Source organism: Pelmatolapia mariae, linkage group LG10_11 (assembly GCF_036321145.2).
Source record: "Pelmatolapia mariae isolate MD_Pm_ZW linkage group LG10_11, Pm_UMD_F_2, whole genome shotgun sequence".
Lineage (NCBI taxonomy): Eukaryota > Metazoa > Chordata > Actinopteri > Cichliformes > Cichlidae > Pelmatolapia > Pelmatolapia mariae.
This window is the reverse complement of record NC_086236.1, coordinates 34,104,735-34,129,988: the sequence shown is the minus strand read 5'-3', so window position 1 is coordinate 34,129,988 and position 25,254 is coordinate 34,104,735. Positions and strand designations below refer to the sequence as shown.

The window sequence follows — 25,254 nt, the reverse complement described above, 5'->3', positions numbered from 1 at the left end:
TCTAAGACACTTCTTCAGCTGAGAATCAGAGAGGAGAAACACACAGTTTTACTTGCATGCAAGGGCAGCCAGAGAGCACTCGCACTTGGAGTGAGGGCTCCGAGACTCGCACTCTGCCACTGCCCTGGTCTTTATTTATACACAAGAAGAGTAATACAACAGTGAATACGTTTGTTCAGTGGAATGTTGATGCGTGAGCATGTGCGGGTGTGTGTGTGTGTGTGTGTGTGTGTGTGTGCACGCGCGTGTGTGCGTGTGCCAGGAGAGGCTCCTCTACCTGGTACAAAGTGAAACTGCTTATTAAGCTCTTATCTAGCAGGTACTGCTCCTTCCCTGCATGATAACAGGTCACAGTGAATCAAAACAGTCTGAGTTATAAAGAGGTCATCATGCAGTATTCTATCATATGCAAACTTATATTATGAAAAGATTATACTGACTACTAAGTACAATTTTCTATTGACAGTTATTTATCCCAAATACTGTCTCAGTATGTCTGATACAAAAGAGAAAGTGGAAACTATCAGGACAGAGTTTTGGTATAATTGTGTAACTGTGTAATCATGCTTATGTACATCTGGATAATGACACAAACTAGTGTGTGGTGCTTCACTTTTTAATAAACTAAAAGACAGAAATCAGATTATAAGATCTGTGGTGTTGTTGATTTATATTATGGTACTTATCATTTGTGATATTTATTACTGTGTGCATACTTTATTAGGAGAGATGAGATCTAAATGTTGCCAGACAGGGGAAAATCTACTCTTCCTTGCTAGTTCCATCGAAGGAGAAATGTTCCAGTAAGTATGTAACTGGGACATAATCCAATTCCACAACACAATGTGATGGGAATCGGCTGTGTTTTGCTGCCCAATTTATTTAGAATCTGGCGCAAACCGGCGAGTCAGTTCCTGAATCAGTCATGTGGTACGAACTGCCCGCGAGGCCTCGAACATCACTGCATACGTAATCAAAGCAAGCCTCGATACGCGCTTCACAAAACTACCCCGAGATTACCGACACACGCTTCAAAGCTTCGACACACAGGAGACATCACTACTGCACACAGCCTTCACACGACAACAGGTGCACCACACTGCTAAGTGTGTTTTGTGTTTAGAGTTTTGGTAAATGGGAGACTGAGCTTTGCAATTGGTGTCCTAACCAGATGAATAGTGTTTTAAGATTTTGGCAACTGTGGGATTGATTTGATGAAAGAGTTTTCATAGTTGACAGTTTAGTTTTTACAACGGGGTTTAGTGTTTTAGCAATTCAGAAAAACTGTAATACACCTGTGCTTTTCCCAGCAACTGAGGCTTTTACCCTGCACAGTTTAAGGTATGATAAAGCACTTTCCTTATAAATGGCACAAAATACACATTTTAGCTGGGAGCTGGTCATTCACAGGGGAAAGGCCCCATTGTACAATAACAATAGTAATAATAATAATAATAAATTATTCTTAGTCAGGCAAGTATATCATATACCAAACATGCTTCCAAACTAATGAAATTTTTTGCATTCTTCACATCAGGTCAAAATGTACTTTTTTAAAAAAAAAAAAAAGTCACCGGCACTGCGGAAATGGATCTACAGCACCACTTAAGAAATTTTAATGAACTTCTAACAACTTATTTACAGCTTGAAATACATGTATGACATTTATTACACACAGATTCAGTGAACCCAATCCAAAGAGGAAGTCTGGAAGTCCCCGTCATTTTGAATGTAAAATGACATTTTGGCACAGTTTTAGTGTTTTCCAGGCATCGCTTGTTTACACATTCGCCTGCAAAGTGAGAGGTCACTGGTTAAATTCCATTTGGTTACTTCAGGAACTTTTTGGGGTTACTTCAGAAAGGGACATCTTCGTCAAAGCCATGTTTGTGGTGGAATTTTGATCATTTACCACTGGACATAAGATTTTCATCTCTAAAAATGTACTTTGTCCAGTCTGTCCCAAACTTCACATGTTTGATGACAGTCTGGCGATGACTACATGCCAATATCTGGTCAAACATGGTGCCACAGTTCTCATATAACATTTTAATCAAGACTACCCCACTGCGATTGAAGTATTTCTTGCAAAACAATCATAACCAAACAAAACCTTTCCTGTACTGTAAATGAACAGTAGGACAAAAAGATTACTAGTCATTGCGGAAAGCACAATGAATGTTTTTGTTTACATCGTTGGAACGAGGAAAAATTCCCCCACCACAAAAACAGAAATACTCATGAAAGCAACCTGCAGTGCAGACACTGAATTTATTACTTCCTGCACTAGAAACCTGCCGATGTTACTGATATGGAGAGATCACCAGTCTTCCTTGTCTATATCTTATTATCTCCTGTTGAGATGTTGCAGCAGAAAATGCAGCCTGGCCTGTTGAAACACTATTTTTTTTCAGTGTTTCAACTGAAAAAATAGAATGCCTTTGATCCTTTGTGATGTCATAATCTTGCTGAGAGACAAAACCCTTAAGTAGGAGCTTTGCTCTGTTAAACGTTACTGCTTAACGGACCTTGACCTGACAGCAACCAAAACCTTTTTGGAGAGTTTTGAGAGAATTTCGCGTTTCTCAGCAATTCACTGACCAAGCCGACACATTTCACCATGTCAGCTAACCCATCCTTCAGCTCAAATGAGCTTGAAATAGTTGAAGGGAGCATTTTGGGAAACCACTACAAGGTAGAGGCTTTCCTCGGAGAAGGGGGCTTTGGTATTGTAGCCAAATGTCGTGATACCATGACCAACCAAGCTGTGGCTATTAAAGTCAACAAGAGCCGCCCTGATATTCTGCAACAGGCAAAACTGGAAATTTTCATCCTGGAGCAGCTGCGAAGGTTGGATCCAGATGCCGCCAACATTGTTCAATGGAACGGCTTTTTCCACGACGGAGAGCGGGTTTGCTTAAATTTTGAACTCCTAGATCAATGCCTGTGGGACTACATACGGGACCCGAATAACCGGCGTCTCCCCATAAGTGAAGTCAGGCCAATTTTAGGTCAACTCACAAATGCTCTGTCTCACCTGGGTTCTGTGGGAATAGTGCACGCTGACCTCAAACCTGGAAACATCATGGTTGTGAACCGCTATGAGTCTCCAGTCAAAGTCAAACTTATAGACTTTGGCCTCGCATGTCCTGCGTCTGCAGTGATGCCTGGTGACCGTGTGGGGACGGTTGGTTATTGTGCACCTGAGGTTATGCTTGGCCTTCCTTACAATGAAGCAATTGACATGTGGTCTCTGGGGCTGGTAGCTGTGGAGCTTGCTACAGGGGTGCCACTCTACCCTGCGGAGAATGATTATGATGTTCTGAAATTCATCATAGAGACTCAGGGTCAGCCACCAGATCATGTTCTAGACTCTGGTGTGTACACTGAAGACTATTTCATTGAAGACAAAGACAACCAACAGCGCTGGACATTTAAGACTGGCCAACAATTTCAATATGAGACAGGATATGAGTCCCTGGAGACAAGATACATAAAACTGACGCGTCTCGATGACCTCGAGCAAGTAATGATGTTTAGACGAGGACCAGAAAATGGCCAACGTTTGTTTGTCAGCTTAATTAAACAGATGTTGGCCTTGGATGCAAACCAGCGCATAACACCCTCGGAGGTTCTCCGGCATCCCTTTTTCAACCCTAAGAGTTCCCTGTGCATTGACGCGAGTAGCACAGGGGGACAAAACCCTGTGGTCTTTCAGCACCCTTCAAACTTGGAAAGCAAGAGATCACAGAAAATCAACTGCAGTTTCCAAAACTCGGTTGAATTTTCTCAGCAAGTATTCGTCCACACGTCAGCCAGCCCATCCTTCAGCTCAGATGAGCTTGAAATAGTTGAAGGGAGCATTTTGGGAAACCACTACAAGGTAGAGGGTTTCCTCGGAGAAGGGGGCTTTGGTATTGTAGCCAAATGTCGTGATACCAAAACCAACCAAGCTGTTGCCATTAAAGTCAACAAGAGCGACCCTGATATTCTGCAACAGGCACATGTAGAAATTTTCATCCTGGAGCAGCTGCGAAGGTTGGATCCAGATGCTGCCAACATTGTTCAATGGAACGGCTTTTTCCTTGACGGAGAGCGGGTTTGCCTAAAATTTGAACTCCTTGATCAATGCCTGTGGGACTACATACGGGACCGGAATAAACAGGGTCTCCCCATAAGCGAAGTCAGGCCAATTTTAGGTCAACTCACAAATGCTCTGTCCCACCTGGGTTCTGTGGGAATAGTGCACGCTGACCTCAAACCTGGAAACATCATGGTTGTAAACCGCCATGAGTCTCCAGTCAAAGTCAAACTTATAGACTTTGGCCTCGCATGTCCTGCGTCTGCAGTGATGCCTGGTGACTGTGTGGGGACATTTGGTTATTGTGCACCTGAGGTTATGCTTGGCCTTCCTTATAACGAAGCAAGTGACATGTGGTCTCTGGGGCTGGTAGCTGTGGAGCTTGCTACAGGGGTGCCACTCTACCCTTCGGAGAATGACTATGATTATCTGAAATTCATCATAGAGACTCAGGGTCAGCCACCAGATCATGTTCTAGACTCTGGCGTGTACACTGAAAACTATTTCATTGAAGACAAATACAAGCAACAGCGCTGGACATTTAAAATGGAAGAACAATTTAAAGGCTCTGTTCCAGGGACAAGACATGAATCCCTGGAGACAAGATACATAATACTTACACGTCTGGATGACCTCGAACAAATAATGATGTTTAGACGAGGATCAGAAGCTGGCCAACGCTTATTTGTCAGCCTAATTAAAGAGATGTTGGCCTTGGATGCACACCAGCGGATAACACCCTCTCAGGTTCTCCGGCATCCCTTTTTCAACCCTGGCCTCTCTAACAGGTTCCCATGTATCAACACTGAAAGACCATACAGAGTCAATCCCCAGCATGGCATCTTCCACCCTGGACAAAAGTGATAAAAACACAAAATGGGGTTGGAAAAGGATATTAACAGCAAATTGCACTGCAAAAATTAATTAAGCTGCTCCAAAATGATCACTTTGGCTTTTTTTTTTTTAAATTTTCACTCCCCCCACCCCAACCAGTCGCGGCAGATGACTGTCCCTTCCTGAGCCTGGTTCTGTCGAAGGTTTCTTCCTTTTTAAAGGGAGTTTTTCCTTCCCACTGTCGCTAAATGCTTGCTCATAGGGAATCGTCTGATTGTTGGGGTGGCCAAAACTCTAGGGGAACTAGCAATTCTTGTGAAAATTAAAAAAAAAAAAAAAGCCTACCAATATTCAAAGCAGAGCAGCGGACACCTTACCATCACATCAGTCCTTCAATCAGACCTAAAACACCATGTTTACAGAAATAAATTCCATACAAATTGGAAATCAATTGCGTAATAATTGTTGTTTTTGATTGTTTATAAATATATAGTGCTACCCTTCAGCCTGCTAGTAGACATACCTGTGTTATAAATGTGAAACTCCTCTGATTTTCAGAAAAGTTGACCTCTGACCTTGAAGTCAAGGTCACTGAGATTTAAGCTTCAGAGATTTTCAGTAGATGGTATTGATTTGAAAAATCTACACAATCACAAACTTGGGTGTCCACAGCACCTCGCCATATACAAAAGATTAAGAGGTGTTTTTTCTAGGCTTTTATAAAGATTACAAAACACAAATAACAAAAATGACAACACTATTTTGATGTTGTCTAATGTAGCGCAAAAAACGAAACAAACCCAAAAATTAATAAATAAAGTAATTTTTTATCTTAAACTACTGGATAACAGCTCTTTTCTAATAACACTGAAGATGCTGTTTAACTGCTTTTCAGCAGTAGTGCCCTACTAATTAAAGACTTGTTACTTATAGAGGTACTTCATAAATAAGAGTAAAAAAAAAATAAACATTAAAAAATACAACTTAATTCTCTTTTAAGACCTGAGCAACTGTCAATGATGATCGCTGGTGCATTGCAACCATGATTGCACTGTGACACGAATGGATGGTTATGGGGCCAATTTTGTGAATAAACAACACTTTTTAAAAAAATGGGTATTTAAACCATCAGATCTTCTAACAATTGTGTGTGACAAATGAACAAAAAAGTTGCTCCGATGACAGTAAGCTTTTCTGAAATGCCTGGCAGATCTTTATTGTGAGAAATGGGATACAGAGGCCTCCACGCAGCACATGTGAGAGTCATAGAGGAAGGCAACACACAGGTGTAACAGGTGATGGCTCAGGTCCAGTGAGAGTCTGAACACAGGAACTCACCTGACAGGAATGTACTTGTCATCACAGTTTTTCTGAATTGCTAAAACACATTTCCTAAAATCTCATCTCTTTGTGTCAAAACACTAAACACAAAGTGTAAAATTCAAGTTACACTCACATAACCTTTAACTTGTCTTGCAAAACCAAACATTTGACCCAAAACTATTTGAACTTTACTCAAAATCAACCACTACTGTCAAAAGCCACACAAAACCAGCCAATGTGCAAACACAACTTAGCAACGATTGCACACTACAAAAATAAATACAAAACACTGTGAGATAGCTGGAAAATAATATTTATCTATTCATTCATTTATTCTTGTACTCACATTTTAACAAAAAAAGAACTGCAGTAAAAAAAAGTTATATGTACATTAAAAATTATATATTTTTACAGCATACTCAGATAATTTATCCTGTCTCAGCATTACGCCTCTGTGCTGGGTCAGGCCACAGGACTTCATCCACATTACATGCTATGGTCTCCCTTGCAAGGCAACAAGGAAAGAATCCTTTAGCATGCCGAATCCAGCTCTGGCAAGATTCCACTCCTATCTCACCACAAGCTCCATTCAATGCTTGAAGTAGATTTTCCTGTGTGTAAGGGTTTCGGTCGTATACTTTCCATCTCCATGCTGAGAAAAACTCCTCAATAAGGTTCAAAAAGGGAGAGTACGGTGGAAGAAACACATTGATAAAATGCTGCTCATTGTGAAACCAATTGCATATTCTTGGACCTCGGTGAAAGCTCACATTGGCCCAAATGATATGGGATTCTCTGCCTGCTCGCGATCTCTCTAATCAAGCAAAGCATCCCGTAGACCATCTAGGAATGTTACTATAAGTTCATTGTTGTACGGCCCAACAGTAACATGACTGTGGAGAACCCCATAGCTGCTGATGGCAGCACAGGTAGTTACAGTTCCACCACGCTGGCCAGGCAGTTCAATAATGGCACATTGACCTACGACATTGAGACCTTTTCTTCTCCTTTTTGCTAGATTCAACATGTATGTTGTCTTCTACATTCCCTTGCTGCATTTCACACAGTCAAATTGCATTATTCTGATGGACCATATCCACAATAAGTGTCTCCTGGTGTTGTGAGCACCCTCATGTGGCCTTCCTTCAAGTCTAAACAAAATACCATTTAGTTATAAGTATACTTGTATACATAGCACATGTATACATTATACTATTTCATTTACAGAACTAAAATTAGTTTGTTGTGTAAGGCCTCATGAATACATTTTCATGGATGAAGCTGTATTCAGTCTAGCAAAAAGCAGAAGAAGAGATTGCAACATGTGTTTTCAATTTTGAGTGGTAGTGTGTTAATGATGAAAACAGTGTGGTAGTTGTGTTTAACTTCTGTAGCCTGTGTGCACCATTCTGGGTACAAGAGTTAGGCTGCCTGGGTCGTCGACCCAGTGTTCTGTGTTTTTGGCTCTTTGATTTTGTTTATTTCATTATATTCTAGCTTTGCCTTATAGGTCATAGGATTATTCTTAGTTTAAGATAAGATAAGATAAGATAACCTTTATTAGTCCCACACGTGGGAAATTTGTTTTGTCACAGCAGGAAGTGGACAGTGCAAAAGTTATGAAGGACAATTAGAATAAAATAAAATAAGAATAAATACAGTACACAACTGTACAGAATAGAATAAAAATAGAATACTATATACAGTAGAATAAAATAGAATAAAATATACAATAGGATAAAAATAGAATACAAATGCTATATACAACAGAGTGAAAAATACAACGGTGCCAGAAAGATTATTGCACATTTGTGTTATTGCACATTTGTGGATGTGTGTGTATGATCAGTTAAAGTCTTTGTTGTGGAGTCTGACAGCAGTGGGGAGGAAAGACCTGCGAAATCTCTCCGTCCCACACCGTGGGTGCCGCAGTCTCCCACTGAAGGAGCTGCTCAGTGCTGTCACAGTCTCATGGGAGATGTTGTCCAGCAGGGATGACAGCTTAGCCACCATTCTCCTGTCACTCACAACCTCCACTGGGTCCAGAGGGCATCCTAGAACAGAGCTGGCCCTGCGGATCAGCCTGTTCAGTCTCTTCCTGTCCCCAGCAGAGATGCTGCCACCCCAGCAGACCACACCATAAAAGATGGCTGAGGCCACCACAGAGTCATAGAAGGTCTTCAGGAGTGGGCCCTCCACTCCAAACGACCTGAGTCTCCGCAGCAGGTACAGCCTGCTCTGCCCTTTCCTGTAGAGGGCGTCTGAGTTATGAGTCCAGTCCAGTTTGTTGTTCAGATGAACACCAAGGTACCTGTAGCTGTCCACAGTCTCAATGTCCATACCTTGGATGTTCAGTGGTTGCAGTGGAGGATGTTTGTGCCTGCGGTCTACCACCAGCTCCTTGGTTTTACTGGCATTGATCTGGAGGTAGTTCAGCTGGCACCAGTCCACAAAGTCCTGAGTCAGTCCTCTGTACTCCTTGTCGTCCCCATCAGTGATGAGGCCGACTATAGCAGAGTCATCAGAGAACTTCTGCAGGAAGCACTGGGTGGAGTTGTGGGAGAAGTCTGCAGTGTAGATGGTGAAGAGGAACGGAGCCAGAACCGTTCCCTGTGGGGCCCCCGTACTGCAGACGACCCTGTCCGACACACAGCCCTGAGTCCTCACATACTGTGGTCGGTCGGTGAGGTAGTCCAAAATCCAGGTAGTGAGGTGATGGTCCACTCCAGAGTTCTCCAGCTTGTCCTTCAGAACCGAGGGAAGAATAGCGTTGAAGGCACTGGAGAAATCAAAGAACATGATTCTCACAGTGCTCCCAGCGGTCTCCAGGTGAGCGAGGGAGCGATGTAGGAGGTGAATGACGTCATCATCCGCTCCAATGCCAGGCTGGTAGGCAAACTGAAGTGGGTCCAGTGATGAGCTCACAAGGCGCCGAAGCTGAGCCAGGACCAGCCGCTCCAGGGTCTTCATCAGGTGGGATGTCAGAGCCACCGGCCTGTAGCTGTTGAGGTCCTTGGGGCGTGAAGTCTTTGGCACTGGTACAACACAGGAGGTTTTCCAGAGCTGTGGGACTCTTCCCAGCCTCAGGCTCAGGTTGAAGAGGTGCTCCATCACCCCACACAGTTGGTCCGCGCAGGACCTGACGACCCTCGAGCTGATGCCATCTGGACCCGCTGCCTTCTTGCCATTAATCCTCCTCAGTTCCCTCCTAACCTGGGTGGTTGAGAGAGACAGGCTGGAGCCTTGTGTTGATTGTGTATTGGATGCTGTTGTTGGGGGTGGGGAGGAGTGAGCAGGGTGAATAGAGGAGGTGTGAAGTGTCTGAGGTGTCAGAGGTGGAACAGCAGCAGTGGGGGTGGTTGAGTCTGCAGCCGATGTTGGAGACTGCCTCATGGCTGAATCAAATCTGTTGAAGAAATGATTCAGTTCATTTGCCCACCTCACATCCCTCCCAGGCAGAGAGTTCTGATGTTTGTGGCCCGAGATGGTTCTGAGGCCTCTCCAGACTTCACCAACGTTATTTTGCTGAAGCTGGTTCTCCATCTTCTGCCTGTAGCTATCCTTCCCATTCCTTATCAGTCCCCTCAACTCTCTCTGCACCCTTTTCAACTCCTCTTTGTCTTTGGATTTGAAGGCCCTCCTCTTCTGCTTGAGGACAGCTTTAATTTCCGGGGTAATCCAAGGTTTGTTGTTGGAGAAACACCGTACAGTCCTGGTAGGTACGGTGTTATCCACACAGAAATTAATATAGTAATGCATGTAGTAAGGCTGTCGATGTCCTCTCCGTGGTCGTCACAGATCACCTCCCACACAGTCGACTCAAAACAAACCTTAAGAGCCTCCTCGCTCTCCTGCGACCATCTCTGTACTGTGCGGGTGGCTGGTGGCTCCCTGCGCACTAAGGGCTCATACACAGGGACAAGGTGCACCAGGTTGTGATCAGATCTGCCCAGCGGAGGGAGAGGTGATGAACTGTATGCCTCTTCAGCATTGGCATACAGTAAGTCCAGTGTTTTATTGTCTCTGGTTGGGCAGGTCACATACTGGGTGAAGGTGGGCAGTGTGGAGTCCAGTGAGGCATGATTAAAGTCCCCTGATATTATGAGGAGGGCTCTCGGAGATTGTGTTTGCAGTCTGCTGACCACTGAGTGGAGAGTGTCACAGGCTGCATCCGCGTTGGCCGAGGGGGGGGACATACGCTGTTATCGCGATAACATGCGAGAATTCCCAGGGCAGGTAGTACGGACGCATGCTAACGGCTAACAGCTCAATGTCTCTGCTGCAGAGTTGTTCTTTTACAGTGATGTGCCCAGGGTTACACCATCTGTCATTCACAAACACTGCCAGTCCCCCTCCTTTCCTCTTACCGCTGTCTCTTGTCGTGTCCGCTCGAAGCAGCTGGAATCCCGGTAGTGTCACACTCGTGTCCGGAGTTAGCGGTGTTAGCCACGACTCCGTTAGCATCATGATGCTACATTGCCGGTACTCCCTCTGTGACCAGGTTAGCGACGTGAGCTCATCCAATTTATTGTGCAAAGACCGTACATTTCCAATAATTACAGAAGGAAGAGATGGTCGATTTAGGTTCTCTGTGTGGGTTTTGTTAGAGTTTTAGTGTTCTGGTTTTCTGTCTGTGATCCATAGTTGCTGTCTCCCCTGTCTGCTGTATCCCCGTGTCAAGTCTGCGTCTCTGTGTTATGTTTCCTGTTTTACTTTGAAGGTCCATGTCTTATGTTAATAACTGTGTCCCAAAACGTCGGCTGCATCCTTTGGAGGACCCGGCCTTCGCGGTCTACGTGGGCCGGGTCCTTCGAAGACCGAGAAGGCCGGAAGTGCGAGGCTGTGAAATGGGACGGTCTAGCCTTCAGATTTGCGTCACCGCTGTCTCGGTGGAGTTTATTAAACTCGGCCGTCTGCTCCTTGCTATCTAAACTATAACAGGACACTGGCGAAAATTATCGACTGTCTCACACTTCTGTTTAATCAGTTTTCTGTTTGACGTTTATTCAGCTGTGTGAAAATCCCGGAGGAACCCACCCGATGGATTAATAAAGTTTTATTTAATCTAATAATCTAATAATCAAAGGAGTTTGCAAAGAAAAGCGTCTGGACTTCTTTAAGTTGCTTGAAGACGTTTCACCTCTCATCCGAGAAGCTTCTTCAGTTCTAAGGTCAAATGGCCGAGAGTCCCAGATTTAAACCCAGTGGGAGTATCCCCCCAAAGAGGGACAAAGGACCCCCTGATGATCCTCTAATCACATGAGCCAAGGTGTGAAAGCGGGTGTGGGACCTAATCAGCCAGGGTTTCGAGGATGCCAATGTTCACATTTTGGACAGAGAGGACAGATGGTTTGAAAGAGGAGTGAAAGAGGCCATCTATGTCCACTGTGAGCGACCATCTTTGAACAGAGGCGGTGGTTTACGACACCAACTGTCTGCCATCTATAATCCAGTTTTGAGTTCCCTCCCCAGACGCCTTAATGCCCACTCACATCCTGGGCCATCTGACCTCAGGAATTCACATGACAAGGTGGGGCCAGGTTTCACAATGAGCTCACCCGAAGTGAGCTCATTGCTCATAGTTAGGGGAGTTTGGGAATGACAACGAAGCAGAACAAAATTAGACCCAAACATTGTCATGGAAACAAAAACACAAAAAGCTGAGGGGAGGGAATAGAGAGGAGGAAAGCTAAGTTGGCAGCGGGGTTGCTGGAGGGAAGCGGGGAGGCAAAAGTTCTGTGGAACTTCAACGTTTTAGTCGCATGAAAAGAGACTTAAGCCACAAGTCTACTTACAAGAGAAAACTGTCAAGAATCACAATGATTAATAAGTTTTAACACTTGGTATTTTCGGTATTTTCAAAGGCTTTTCAGGAAAGGATGGAAGCGGTGGTTTTCCCGCATACCGCTCCGCAAGCTCAGTTCTTGGTCAGGCCGCTGCGCCACCTCGCCAGCTTAGATCTGCGGGGAGAGTTTTACGTTGTGAGGAGAAGGGAATGTTTTTGAAGGGTGCAGAAGCTGCATGTTTGACTGTGGTGTGAGGAGCGTGTGTGTCTGTGTGTGTACCTTCTCGTTCCTGCTAGCAGAGGATTAAAAGCGTACAGCCAGGGGTAAATGGGATATTGCACAGTGGCAGGAATGAGCAGCAGTATAAAGTGAACAGTACAAAATTTGTAGTGGCAGTTCTTACAGTATTGCACTTTTTTTTCAATATAAATACCAATAAAGGGAAGTGACCAGTGCAGATTATACAGTGTGCTTGTGAAGCTGCAGGGTAGCTTCTGAGTGCATCCTGTGGAGTGTGTTGTGTGTGCTTAAGTGTTGAGGTTGAGGTGTCGTATGGCTTGATGGTAGAAACTGTTTTTAAGTCTTGTAGACAAGCGTGTTACATCCAGCCGTACCTTAAGCATGGCCTGCTGGTCTTCGCTGTATTCCACCTGTGCTGTGGAGAGGTTGAGGACGTCTCGCTCCACGGGGTCCTTGTCACCAAAGACCTACAACATCATCTTGCAGCAGATGGAGTCACTGTGCATCGTTCAACCATTCGGCACACTTTACACAAGGAGGTGCTGTATGCGAGAGTGATGCAGAGGAAGCCTTTTCTCCGGCCACAGCACAAACAGAGCCGCTTGAGGTATGCTAAAGCACATTTGGACAAGCCAGCTTCATTCTGGAATAAGGTGCTGTGGACTGATGAAACGAAAATTGAGTTATTTGGGCATAACAAGGGGCGTCATGCATGGAGGAAAAAGAACACAGCATTCCAAGAAAAACACCTGCTACCTACAGTGAAATATGGTGGTGGTTCCATCATGCTGTGGGGCTATGTGGCCAGTGGAGGTACTGGGAATCTTGTCAAAGTTGAGGGACACATGGATTCCACTCAGTATCAGCAGATTCTGGAGACCAATGTCCAGGAATCAGTGACAAAGCTGAAGCTGCGCTGGGGCTGGATCTTTCAACAAGACAACGACCCGAAACACTGCTCAAAGTCCACTAAGGCATTCATGCAGAGGAACAAGAACAACGTTCTGGAATGGCCATCTCAGCCCCCAGACCTGAATATTATTGAAAATCTGTGGTGTGAGTTAAAGAGAGCTGTCCATGCTTGGAAGCCATCAAACCTGAATGAACTAGAGATGTTTTGTAAAGAGGAATGGTCCAAAATACCTTCAACCACAATCCAGACTGTCATTGGAACCTACAGGAAGCGTTTAGAGGCTGTAATTTCTGCAAATGGCAGATCGACTAAATATTGATTTCATTTCTTTTTTTGTGGTGCCCAAATTTATGCCCCATCGCCAAGATCTTTCCGTTTACACACACCCTCAAGACCCTCTGTGAACACAGCAAAATGCCTTTGCATTATTTCTTTTACTCAAGTCTTATCTGATCATTTGAGGAAGAAAGAAAACACAAGCGTCCCCAGTCTGTTTATAGTAAAACCAGAAACGATAAATTAACAATTCACTTTAATCATGCATTAACAATTCGTTGGCCGCTTAGAACAACATTTAAAAAACAAAAAACCCATAGATCAGAGTATAAATCCTTTTGAGGCAATAATAATTTTAGGTTACTTTACAAAAGTAAAAAGAAAAAAAAATGGTACATTTTAAAATCCTTTGTTTATGGACAGAATTCTTCCTGTTGGACACAAGAAGCAGACTCCAAAAGAACTTTGAGACTCTGCAGAAGTCTGATTAGGCTGGTGTTCATGCAACTGGCTCACTGTGGTGTGATAATAGTGTATTTCTCAAAGCATAGGGTGTAACAAAGAAATGGATGCCTCCTGATGGGAACAGTGAAGATGGTTTGGAAGTCCTAAAACCTCTTCCTTTGTAATGGGCAGCAGTGGGTGACTCCTCTTGTTACATGCCAGTTATACCACAGACAATCCAGCTAAAATTCTCACAGAATTTCTCACAATTGAGAAAGTTTCTTATTTCCTTCTGACTTTCCCATCTTACTCTTGTTTTTATTTTTTTAGGTACATTTCCTGAAAAGTCCCCCATTTCTATGATCAGATATGTGAGCCTGATCTCACAGGTTAGGGTTCGGTAAATGAACAGTCATACCATTTATTTTTTTCATTCACAACATACTAGATATTATTCTTTGGTTCACAAGCTGGACCAGCTCTACCAAGTTATCTATCACTGTACTATGCAATTAACAGCATTAACCCTTCAATGCCTGTAACAAAAAACTAAATGTCCTTCACATGATCCAAAGTGGGGTCTTCAAACAGTCCAGCACCTGGAACTGTTTGTGTACTTAATAATATATTGCTGAGCTTCTCTAAGTTACAGTAGCTTGTGTTAGTATGTGTACACAAAGACATAAACGTTCAATGATAAAAACACACAGTAGAATAAAATTGTAAGAAGTCATCAGTTGATGCAGTTTAAGGACACTTGTTCTTCTGTGCAGTCTCACCTGGAGCTCACATTTCTAGTTCATGCCATCATGACCAAAGATTCTTCAATTAATAGTTTAAAGATGTCCATGAATGCACTGCTAACTGCTCTTCAACCTTATAAAAATCAACATGCATTTTGAATAAGAAACACTTTTACAAAACCAAAAGCTTCACTGTGCTTAGTGATTTATCTGTCTAAAAAAAACAGGTTCAGTTTGTAACTGAGAGAGCGGCTCGGTGGCGCTGAATTATATTTCCAATAGAAACACAATTTCATATGTTGTAGTAACAACACACTGCCACAAGATGGCACCCTAGACCTACTTTACCATGCTGTTCCAGTAAAAAAGAAAAAGTGACAGAGCCTTGAAAGAGTGACAGAGACACTTTTTATGAACTCATCTGTAATGTGTCACCTTTTCTGTAGAATGAAGTGCTTCCCTTCTTTTAAAGTAAATACAGGCTTACAAAGATCCTCTAAACATGTTTCTGAAATAATCCTAAACACAATCATTAAATCAAAAATGCAAGAAACAATTTATTTAATCACTGTTCTTAACTTAATTCCTTAACTTATTACAAAAATAAACAAAGACTTTTCTGCTGTCTCACCTCTGTCAGTGTTCATACTGTTACAAGAACAGGTGGAGGTGCAGGTGGAACTTTGACTTCATATCTCTGGACCCTGTAGACGAGCGCAACCACAGAAAATAAATCAGAGGAATAAAATGTGAATGATATTGCTTACACTGGAAAGCAAAACCCAGGCGAGGATTATCTAATGCCAAATTTTCCAAACAATGAAAAACTCGTGTCCTTTTTCTCACCATGTCTAGAGTGTAGAGGTCAGCGAATGTCGCTCGGATCTGCTGCACAGCTTGAGGCTGGTCTGGGAAGAATCTGTCCAGGACTCCAGGTCTGGCGAGCACTTCCTGAACCTTCTTGGTACCAGCCAGGTGAGCGCTGATATCTGGACACTTCACAGCTCGAGAGCGCTCCATCAGAAGACGAGCATCCCAGCTCTGCAATTGAAAACAGACAATGAATTCTCTGCTTGCCAGCACACCGACCAGCAGAGTGTCACAATAGTTGGTTTATATTACGCTGAGATTTGACAGAGACAGAAGAATGAAGGAGAACAACAGAGTCACGCTATCAAGGAGAACCTGGACAGTAGATTCAGCAGTTTGGCTTGAAACTTGCAAACTGTTTTAACTTGTTATGTCCGATTAACTTTTCCTTCCAGGGTGCTCGCCAGTTTTCTTTCACTTGTTTCCTGTTCCTGCCAGCAGAATGCACACACAGCTGCAGTAACTGCACACAATGTTGCGGAGAACATGAAACAGCAACAAACATGTGTTGGTCTCTAATCACCCATTCAGACTGACACAGCGACAGGTCTGTTGTCACTTATATCAGCCAATCAGGGCTAGACTTGGTGTTGCTAAGCAGGGAAAGAAATAAACTCAATGATAATGACGTTCCAGTTTCTCATGAATACGAATCACTTTAAGCAAGTCTGCAGGTTTCATTTGAGTGTTTTTAACTAAACTCTTTGATGTAATCATTCTGAGTGCAAATCAAAAGTTGGACCTGTTCAGAAGTGTAGTTGTCAGGCATGTAACCGTTCCTGAAATACACCACGGCGACCTGTTTGCTGTCCCTGAAGTGAAAGTGACACAAAAGACACATTAATCCATGTCGACACACAGCGACCTCCACTTCCTTGAAGTCTCTCGTGCTGCTGTCCACTGGGAATCCCCATGGTGCCTCTTCCCCGTGTCTATGACATGTAACACAATTAATAAAATAGCAAGGAATTATAAAAATTTTCATTTACTCTAATTTAACACTAATCATTTTGCAGAAGACAGTCATTTGGTTACTATAGTAAAAAACTATTATGTCAAATTAACCAAAAAGAAAAAGAGACAACAAATGCAGACACTTGGCTGTCTTCAACCATGGAAGGTTTTTATAAATAAATGCATAAAAACACAAAAACAAATAACATCAACAATGAGCACCTTTCGTTTTGCTGAAAGTGATATAGCTTTCTGTTCCCATCAACTGAAACCGCCAACATTTCAGGTGTGCATGCTGGGCAGCTGAAGCTGACATCACAGCACAGCTGCTCTTCCTCATCAAGAAAGCTGTGCTGCACTGCATCGCTGTTGGCATGCCCAGTCTGTATGTACAGAAATATAACAGAGAAATAAATATTTGCATCTGCTTATTGAAAAACCATATCAAAGAAATACTTCACTCACCCTTCCCCCACACTTAGTACCACGCTCCAACAGTTTTGCAAAAGCTTCCCTGGAGAATCATGGAGAAAATACTTTTAGTTCCTGGAAGGAGCTCAAGGGTCTAAGTGTAAAGAGTAGACATGTTGACAGATGCTGGCCAATATCCACTCCTAATCAGGTCCTTTAAATCAGGGCTGCACTGCTGCTGCCATGTTTGACATCTGTATGTCGCCTGGTGCACATCATAACGTCCTTGGACCAAAAAGAAAAATAAACAACATGACTAATAAATCACTGCCTTCACAGATGACTTCTGTTATTGCAATACCATGTTCTGATTGTACAGCAAGGGCAGAAAACATGCTTCATCACACTATGTTCAAATCCATCACCCTAACCTAAATAGCAGGTTGCTGTTTACTATTAATGTTGATTAAAATCACTATTTTTCCTGCTGACACTGTGAAGTTTACGTCCCCACAGGAGCAGTTTCGAAGCTTCACTGTTGGCAGAATGCGAGCTACCAAAAGAGAGAAAACCACTTAAATAGATTATTTCTAACTGGATGTAGACACATATGAAAACCAAAACTGAGTATCTCATGAGGAAATACCTTGTATATTAGTGCAATTTTGACCGTTCACTCTAATAATACATGTGGTTGGAGGAATGGCTTTAAAAAACATCAATAACACTTTCTCTGTTGTGGAGTGGCTGATGTTTGTGATGTAGAACATCACAGAACCATTCCTCTGGAAGACACTCTCTGCACATAGACAGGACTTTCTTTTAACAAATTAAGCAAATTTGAATAACTGAAAGTAGTACGCACTCAGATCCAGCCACTCTCGACAAAGGTAGCAGCTTCTATTTTGATATTATAGCTCAGGGTGGCTCAGTGTACTTCACTATGACATTTGTCAAATTCATGTGGTTTTATAATTATTAAAGTTCTCACACGCTCAAAGACATAAATGTCAGCCAACAAGGCATCGCTATATAGAAAAGTACGTTATTGAGATGAGACCAAATAACAGCAGGGTGAAGACAGTAGCAAAACAGAGGATGACCAACAGTTTCTGTGTCAGTGAGACATTTCAGCTGGTATGGCCGTGCTTCATTCCAGCGCTCAGCAGCTTTCTGCTGCCAAAAGGACCGTGACACTGCCCTACTTCTTTGAGCCTCAGGAGAAGGACATCAATCCAAAACCGCAGACAGCCTTTTCATATTCTTTTCTCCAAAGAATGCAAATGTGAAGTATTGTTGCTCCCCTTTGTTTCTGATTATGTCACTTTTACTCATCGTGTCCCATCAGCTCTCATGGCTGAACTTTGGCTTTGAGGGTCGGGGAGGACAAAAAGCTATTAAGGACCTTTTGATTTGCAATCCAGTTCTTCTTGTTACGTGTCTGCAGGCTGCATGTTTTCTTTCCCTCTCCTTTTGTTTGCCTTTCCCTTAGGTCACAGACTGCAGGCTGATGTCAATCTGGGGATGTCCAACTAATTAGAGGAGGGAGACCCTGATTGGACAAACAAGGAGTGCACACCTTGATAAGGAGACTCATCTGTGGCTGGGCGCGGCTCTCTCTTCCCTCTTTTGAATTGTTTGGCTCATGTGTAAAGCTCCTCTGCTGTGTTTCTTTTGTTTGATGGCTGTGGTGGGAGTAAAAGTGGACTAGGTAAGTTTGGGGACCCCATACACTTACTCACGTAGAGACTCTTTGTTAGAAACACTAGGTAAGTAGGTTGGTGCCACCCATGTAATTTTGAGCTTGTTTTGAGTTGTGGTTTAGGGACTTTCTGTTTTTGTTTTTTCTAGGATAGTAGCTCAGCTATGTTTTGGTTTTGTCTTTTTGGTATTTTCTTTGGCACAACCTAACTGTCCCTTTCTCCCCCACATTTGTTGTTTGACTTTGGGTTATTTATCTTGTGAGAGCGCTGCCATTAAATCTTTTTCTTAACACCTTTACCGAGTTCCCGGAGTTGCTGTGTTTTTCCCTCCTGCCCTCGGGGGGGGGGAACGTAACATTCTCTAAAGTATTAAGGATGAAGCAACAGCGCTCCTCTTTGCTATTCTGAAATCTGTGTTAAACACAGTGTAGAAGGTAAGTAGAAGCTTACACAGCACCATCAGCCATCATGCTAAATTTGCATCTTCAAAACTCAGTGCAGCCAGACTCAAACCTGATTATAAATGTTCAGGAGACACTGTTTAACGTTTAGTGTTAACTTAAATCACTCATCATTTATAGTATTACAGAGTTCGGGGTTATGGGTTAGCACTATCATGTTAGTCGTAACTTTATTAACTAGTAACTTAATTAGTCATGATAGAAGGTAATATTTCTGTCCTAACATGGTTTTAATATGTTTCACTAGAAAATAGGCTAACATTTACAGCATGACTTTAAGCTAGCACCATAAAGACGGTAAAAGACATTCAAATTTGTACAAATGCATCTGAAAAGTGTTATATTAGCAGTGGTTGTGCTACTCCACACAGCCACTTGAACATTACTGACACTTGCTGACACTCCCTTTCAATGGTGTTACCTGTAAACAGTGGCTCCAGTGCGATAAAAGCTTGTGAAGAAAGTATCATGTGGAGATTGGGCGTTACTGGCCCATGTGTATGGGTCGGAGTTGTAATGCTAAGAACAGCTACTGTATGGACTGATAAGATGTGAAACGGACATATATAGGGTGCGTTAAAGGCCGCCTTAAAACTAAATGCTTCCCTGGGCTTTCAATTGCAGTTAAACAAAGACGCCGTGCACCACACAGCACAGCGAAAAGAGGTAATCTATCTACCATGTGGTTTTACATAAATGGGCTTCGTGTTGCACCAACCTTCATAAAGTGAGGCATCATACTAAGAATAGTTGTCTTACTATGATTTGTCCATGTTGTGGCTGCTTGGATCATTGCCAGATCCCAGGTACAGTTCTACAGGATGATGCACTCATGTTGTGTCTTGGTGAAACTGTGCTGTTTGTGAGCACTGTGTCTCTATTCTCTTACCCAGATCCAGTCTCTGGCGCAGTGAGCCCAGCCCCTGCAATACAGCCAGCTGCAGTTGGTAGGCCAGGGTGTGTGTGTGTGTAGACAGGCCCAGCCTTGGCGCTGATCGGAGCCTGCCGTGCCAGAGAGGCGCTCAGCTTGGGCAGAACCTCTTTAGCAACCCTCCTCCTCAGAAAGTCCCCACATGTTTCACCCAGCACGCACAGCACCTGGCATGTAGTGTACAAAAATGTAATGTATAAAAGCAGCAAGCTGTCAAAATTCAAGAAAACCTTCCCGTTGTGTACTCGTGGATGAATTATCATTTACAAAACTCGTATATATCCAAAAGCTGATGAAACAATTTCCCAGCAGCAGCTCTGAGTGAATAAATGACTGTTTACAGACTTAACGTGTCTGAATTTGTCAGTTCATCAATGAAAATATGGATAACAAATTCAAAAATAGTCCAGCTGATGACAGGAGCTGACGAATAGCCTAATGTACACCGACAAGTTGAATCAGCTGACACTTGTACCAAAGATGACAAAAAACTATCAGCTTCATTTATCCCAAAGTCCTACTTTGTGATTCTCTGAGACAGTTTGAAAAGCAGCCTGTAAGAAGGCATCCACACAGTGATTTTTCTGTGCTCATAGAAGAAATGTTAGTTTAAAGAGTCTTCACAGACTCTTACAACCCAAAAAAGAAAATAATAGAACTATTTCTGAATGAAATAAGCCTATTGTGGAGTGTAATCTTTCATTCTTTCACTATTAAGAGTTTACAAAAACTAAAGATGACTTGAATAATTTAGACTCACATAATGAAAAGAGAGGTTTGTTTTACTTACCCTGAAGGCTCTGAGGACTGCTAATGGGTCATCGGCCGTGAGTCTCTGCAGGAGTGCTGGCCAGCAGCCATGAGCCATAGGCAGCACTTCATTTTCCCTCTCACTCAGCACCTGAATGCACAACTCCAGCACATCCAGTACCTAAAGACAAAGACGCACAACACACCTAACAATTATCTCTGTTTTGATCCTGATTATATGTGAGCTGAAACTAAGTATTGAGGTCTTCATTGAGAGCCCAATTTTGTTATTAGTCCAACAGTTGACTCTACATAAAACTACTGATACAGTACCTTGAGTCGGAGCCTGAGGCTGGGATCAGACAGCAGATGAATGCAGCGCTCTCTGCTTGTAAAACTTCTGTATGAATATTATTATGAATATTAATTCTACAACAGAAAACCACTCAGCATTTAAACCGCCACGATGTATTAAATGTTTCCAAAGATACTGATAATTTGATAACAAGCAAAGTTATATATCCTGAAATGTACTCATTGATAGAAACTTTGAAAGGCACTGCAGAAAACAAAGTTAAGCAACACAGAAAAATGTGGTAGCGAATGCCTTGAGTCACATTTTCTTCCTTATACGTGAGACTAAAGCTGACATCACTGTTGAAATCTTACCCAGTGCCTTCATGAGCGCGTGCAGCACGGAGCAGAAAAGAGCAGCTGTGCGCTCGTAGCTGGGATCCAGAGCCGTCAGCACATCCTGAACGATGTCCCCGACCACGGGCTGCAGTCAGAGTGAGTCAACATAACTGTCAACACCCGTGGAGCCTGGCCAACAAGACAGGATTACAATGAAATACAGTACAAGCTCTGGGCAGCACAGGCTTAAGCAGACAAAGAAGGAAATCAGGTAAACCCTCCAGCAGTCATTTCTGTCTCCATTTTGGGCTAAAAACAAAAACAGGTCATAACTACCTGTGGATGCTGGCTGAGCCTCTGAAGGTTGAGTGATATGTCATTAAGCAGGTAGTCAGAGTTGTCATTGATCAGTTCCTTGAGGGAAATGTATCCACAGGCCTTACTGATGTCCCACATGGAGCTCAGCGCCGCCTGACCAGCAGCGTCTCCTCACCAGCTTTCTCCAGCACAGGATACAGCGAGGCTATCAACAAGGGACGGAAATCGCGGCCCAGAGCCTGAGCACAGCAGGCGATGCCCTCGAGTTGGATGCACAGCTGACAGATGTTGCTTTTGAGCTAATGGATCGTGGATGCAGATGTTGATGATGAAGGAATCACTTGGAGAGAGCTTGTATTTGAGTTGCTGGCATCACTGTTGCATATGGAGGGGAGTCTGGATGGACTGAGCAGCTACGCAAAGAGACAAAACACGTGTTAATGCACTGCTTTCTAACCACTTTTACACATGCACTGCAGCTCGGAAGTTTTCAAGATATTGTCCATGCACGTGAGAACGCACATGTCTGACACAGTTAGATCAGACATTAAACAGCCTTTAGCCTTCCTGCTCCTGAGTGAAAGCCTGTATTATTTCTCACTGTGCTCATGTGGGGGTAGCACAGATTAGCCTTTCTCAAAGTCAAGAGTGGGGGCCAATTTAGGATCTTCACTCAAATTTAAAATACAAGGGAAACTGATGTATTTCCTTACATAAACAAAAACCACACAAGCGCTTATAAAATGCTCATCCTACCCAGTCATACGCAAAGTGTTAAAATCAACGTGTGATCCACCTGCCACTAAGAGATATTATTTCTCTTTGGTAGATGGAAAAAATGTAATTAAACTCACTGTCAGTAGCTACAACAGCACATTTGTTATAATATGATGAATCAAGCATTTAGATATTAAATAGTATTGAGGGAGACAGGATCAAATACAGTGGGGCAAAAAAGTATTTAGTCAGCCAATTGTGCAAGTTCTCCCACTTAAAAAGATGAGAGAGGTCTGTAATTTTCATCATAGGTATACCTCTAACTTGTCTGAGTTTTAAAGAATTGATTTGCAAATTATGGTGGAAAATAAGTATTTGGTCACCTCATTTTTTGCCCCACTGCGTAATATACAAAGATATTTGTGGTAACTCGATGTGCTTTGTCCACTTTTATAATCACATTGCTCTGTTAACCAAAGGGAACACCTCAGTTTATTGTATGTTTGACTATAATTTACAAAAAAACTAAAGCATCATTTCTTATTGTTTCTACAATAACTATCAAATGAACAAATGGACAGTGCTTACTCAAGTCATGGATCAAGTGACTTAAAGGGCCGTTTTCAAAGAAAACTAAAAGTGTATGAGCAACCAAGGAAGTGAGTCCTACCTGGCCACTGGACAACATTCAGTGACAGTGCACTTGCTGGCATCTCCGGTGGGCGGGGCCCTGATTCAGTAGGGTCAATAAGGGATCTCATCTCCTCCGTACTTAATGAGAGTGGTGTATCTGTCAGTCATGGCTGGCACATAAGACACCAGGTAGGTCCCATCATGGCTGTCACAGATATTTGCTTCTTGGGCTTCCCCTCTGGGTCCTTCAGGAGAAAACAAAAACTGTTACCTAAATATCAGTGCTTTGAATACATTATTGTGTGGTCCATGTTCATGCACTCACAGTGATCTGCACTGCCAGCAGTCCCTCACCTGCATCTTTGGCATCAATGGTGACCTTCACTGGCAGAGAGGTGGGCACTCCAGTGGTGTTAAGGCCGGATCCACTTGCACGCACCTTGCTGGTATCATGGGTGGGCAGCACCTTCACCTTGTAAGGGCGGACCAAAGGGGAGAGAAGACAACTGGCTGTGGAATACAGTCTCACAAATGAAAGGAGCCTTATTTACAGAACCGAGTAAACCACGCAAAGAGTTTTCCATTTTTAAAGCTGGCCAGAGTGGAACACTGTAACATGTAACACCTAGAAGGTTCAGATGGCTGCAGTACTTTGCTAATTTGGATCAAAAGTTTGGGGGGGGAATGTAATTAAATCAAGTGATTGTAATGCTGTTACTTCCGTTGTGTAGTTAACCATCTATCATTTTAGATGTTTCATTAGCAGCCTGATGAAATTAGCTGTGTAGTTAGCCGACTTCTGCCATCCAAACAGATGAGGTGAATTATGCAGATCACTCGCACAGTACACAGATTACCACTTCTTATTCCAGCCAGACTTCAGGTACTTCATTCTAATCATGCAGTAACAACAAAGATTTATTACTACTGGCTTTTTAAATTGTGGTTCTTCTATTCTAGAAAAACAGAAACATGTTATCACAGGGTTTTGTTTTTTTCAATGACATTTGTGTTGGCTCTGTCGGTTGCAGGCAAACATTTATCATAATGGTTAGATATTAGGAAATAGCTTAAAATGTGTGCATATTTAACTTGTTACACTGCCGTAGTGTTACCTGCGTGGGATCTCCTCATGAGCATATGACTGTACCCTGGATGATGATATGTGAGGAGCTTGAACTTGATTCGCTAACAGAAACTGATTTAGCTAGCTTAGCGCACATGTCTTGTGGCAAGATATATGCACTTAAATGTTTTAAGTCACTGGCTGTTCTGCCAAATTGCCACCAACCTGCAACTTTGTGAGCTGACTGTTTCGCGATTTTTGTGTTTTAGACAACAAAAATAAAAGAAAAAGATGTACCGATTCAGGCTTTTCCTTTCCTGTGGTAGTCGCATAGAATGACGTCACTGACACTGGTTTAATATGAAAACAAACTTTGCAAAAAAAAAGAAGAAGAAGAAGTGAGTCGGCGTGTCATCTTTATCGAGCACCATACATGTTTTGCCTCACGATAAAATTATTATTTTTCCTTTTCAAAAATAATTTATATTCAGAGAAGTCAAATATACCAAATTTGTACGACTTCCACGGCCGGCAGGTGGCGCAGAGCACTTGCCGGCCCCTGGCAGATTGAAGCACAGACAGGCGCCGGTTCGAGTCTCGCTCGATCACTCACACACTCACTCACACACTCACTCACTCACTTCAAATCCTCTCTGTAGCTTCAGTCTGCTAGGGGGATTCCTGGTCTGTGCAGGGAATCCCAGTTTTTTTTTTCTTTTCTTTTTTGGGGTGTTGGGGCCTGTATTTATAAAGCTGGGACTATCTCTGTTGTCATGGCTACCAAGAACAACGCCAGCTTGGGGGAGAGCGGAGAGCCGATAAGCAAAGACTCATTCATCCTTTCTCCTCTTTCGTTTCACAGCTGCTGCGGTGGGAAACGCTGGGACTTGTGTGGCTATGCAGTTTTTTCATTGTTGGGAACTTTTAAGGACCAGCCTTGAATTTTACAGATTTGATAAGTGAAGCCTGGATATATAGTGAGGAGAGCTGGGATAATCTGGACAGAATCTGCAGGCTGCATCTCCAAATCAGAAGTGGCTTTAGATCTGACTCTTACAGACAGGCATGCATGTCTCAGGGTGATTACACACTAACACATTGTGATTAATCACACACATTTGTATACATTTTATTAACAAGATAAAAAAAAAAACACTATACAAAATG

The 25,254-nt window shown here is 42.9% G+C and overlaps 1 protein-coding gene across 1 annotated transcript; it reads right to left on the bottom strand.

Moving 5' to 3' along the window:
* Positions 1-13,053: 13,053 nt before the first annotated feature.
* LOC134637819 (glutathione synthetase-like) lies at positions 13,054-16,350 on the bottom strand. Its single transcript, XM_063488345.1, has 4 exons — positions 16,253-16,350; positions 15,487-15,681; positions 15,272-15,344; positions 13,054-13,136 (listed from the first exon to the last, which is right to left on the bottom strand). Exons 1-3 carry the CDS (start codon positions 16,277-16,279, stop codon positions 15,330-15,332), a joined length of 237 nt encoding a protein of 78 aa, XP_063344415.1. The 5' UTR covers positions 16,280-16,350; the 3' UTR covers positions 13,054-13,136; positions 15,272-15,329.
* Between the last annotated feature and the right edge of the window lie 8,904 nt (positions 16,351-25,254).

Excerpts from the sequence above, each read along its gene's own strand:
- LOC134637819 (XM_063488345.1), bottom strand. The coding sequence starts at position 16,279 with ATGCCTGACAACTACACTTCTGAACAG. Across the intron at positions 15,682-16,252 it reads ACAACTACACTTCTGAACAG|AGCTGGGATGCTCGTCTTCT; the intron begins GTCCAACTTTTG and ends TTTCAATTGCAG.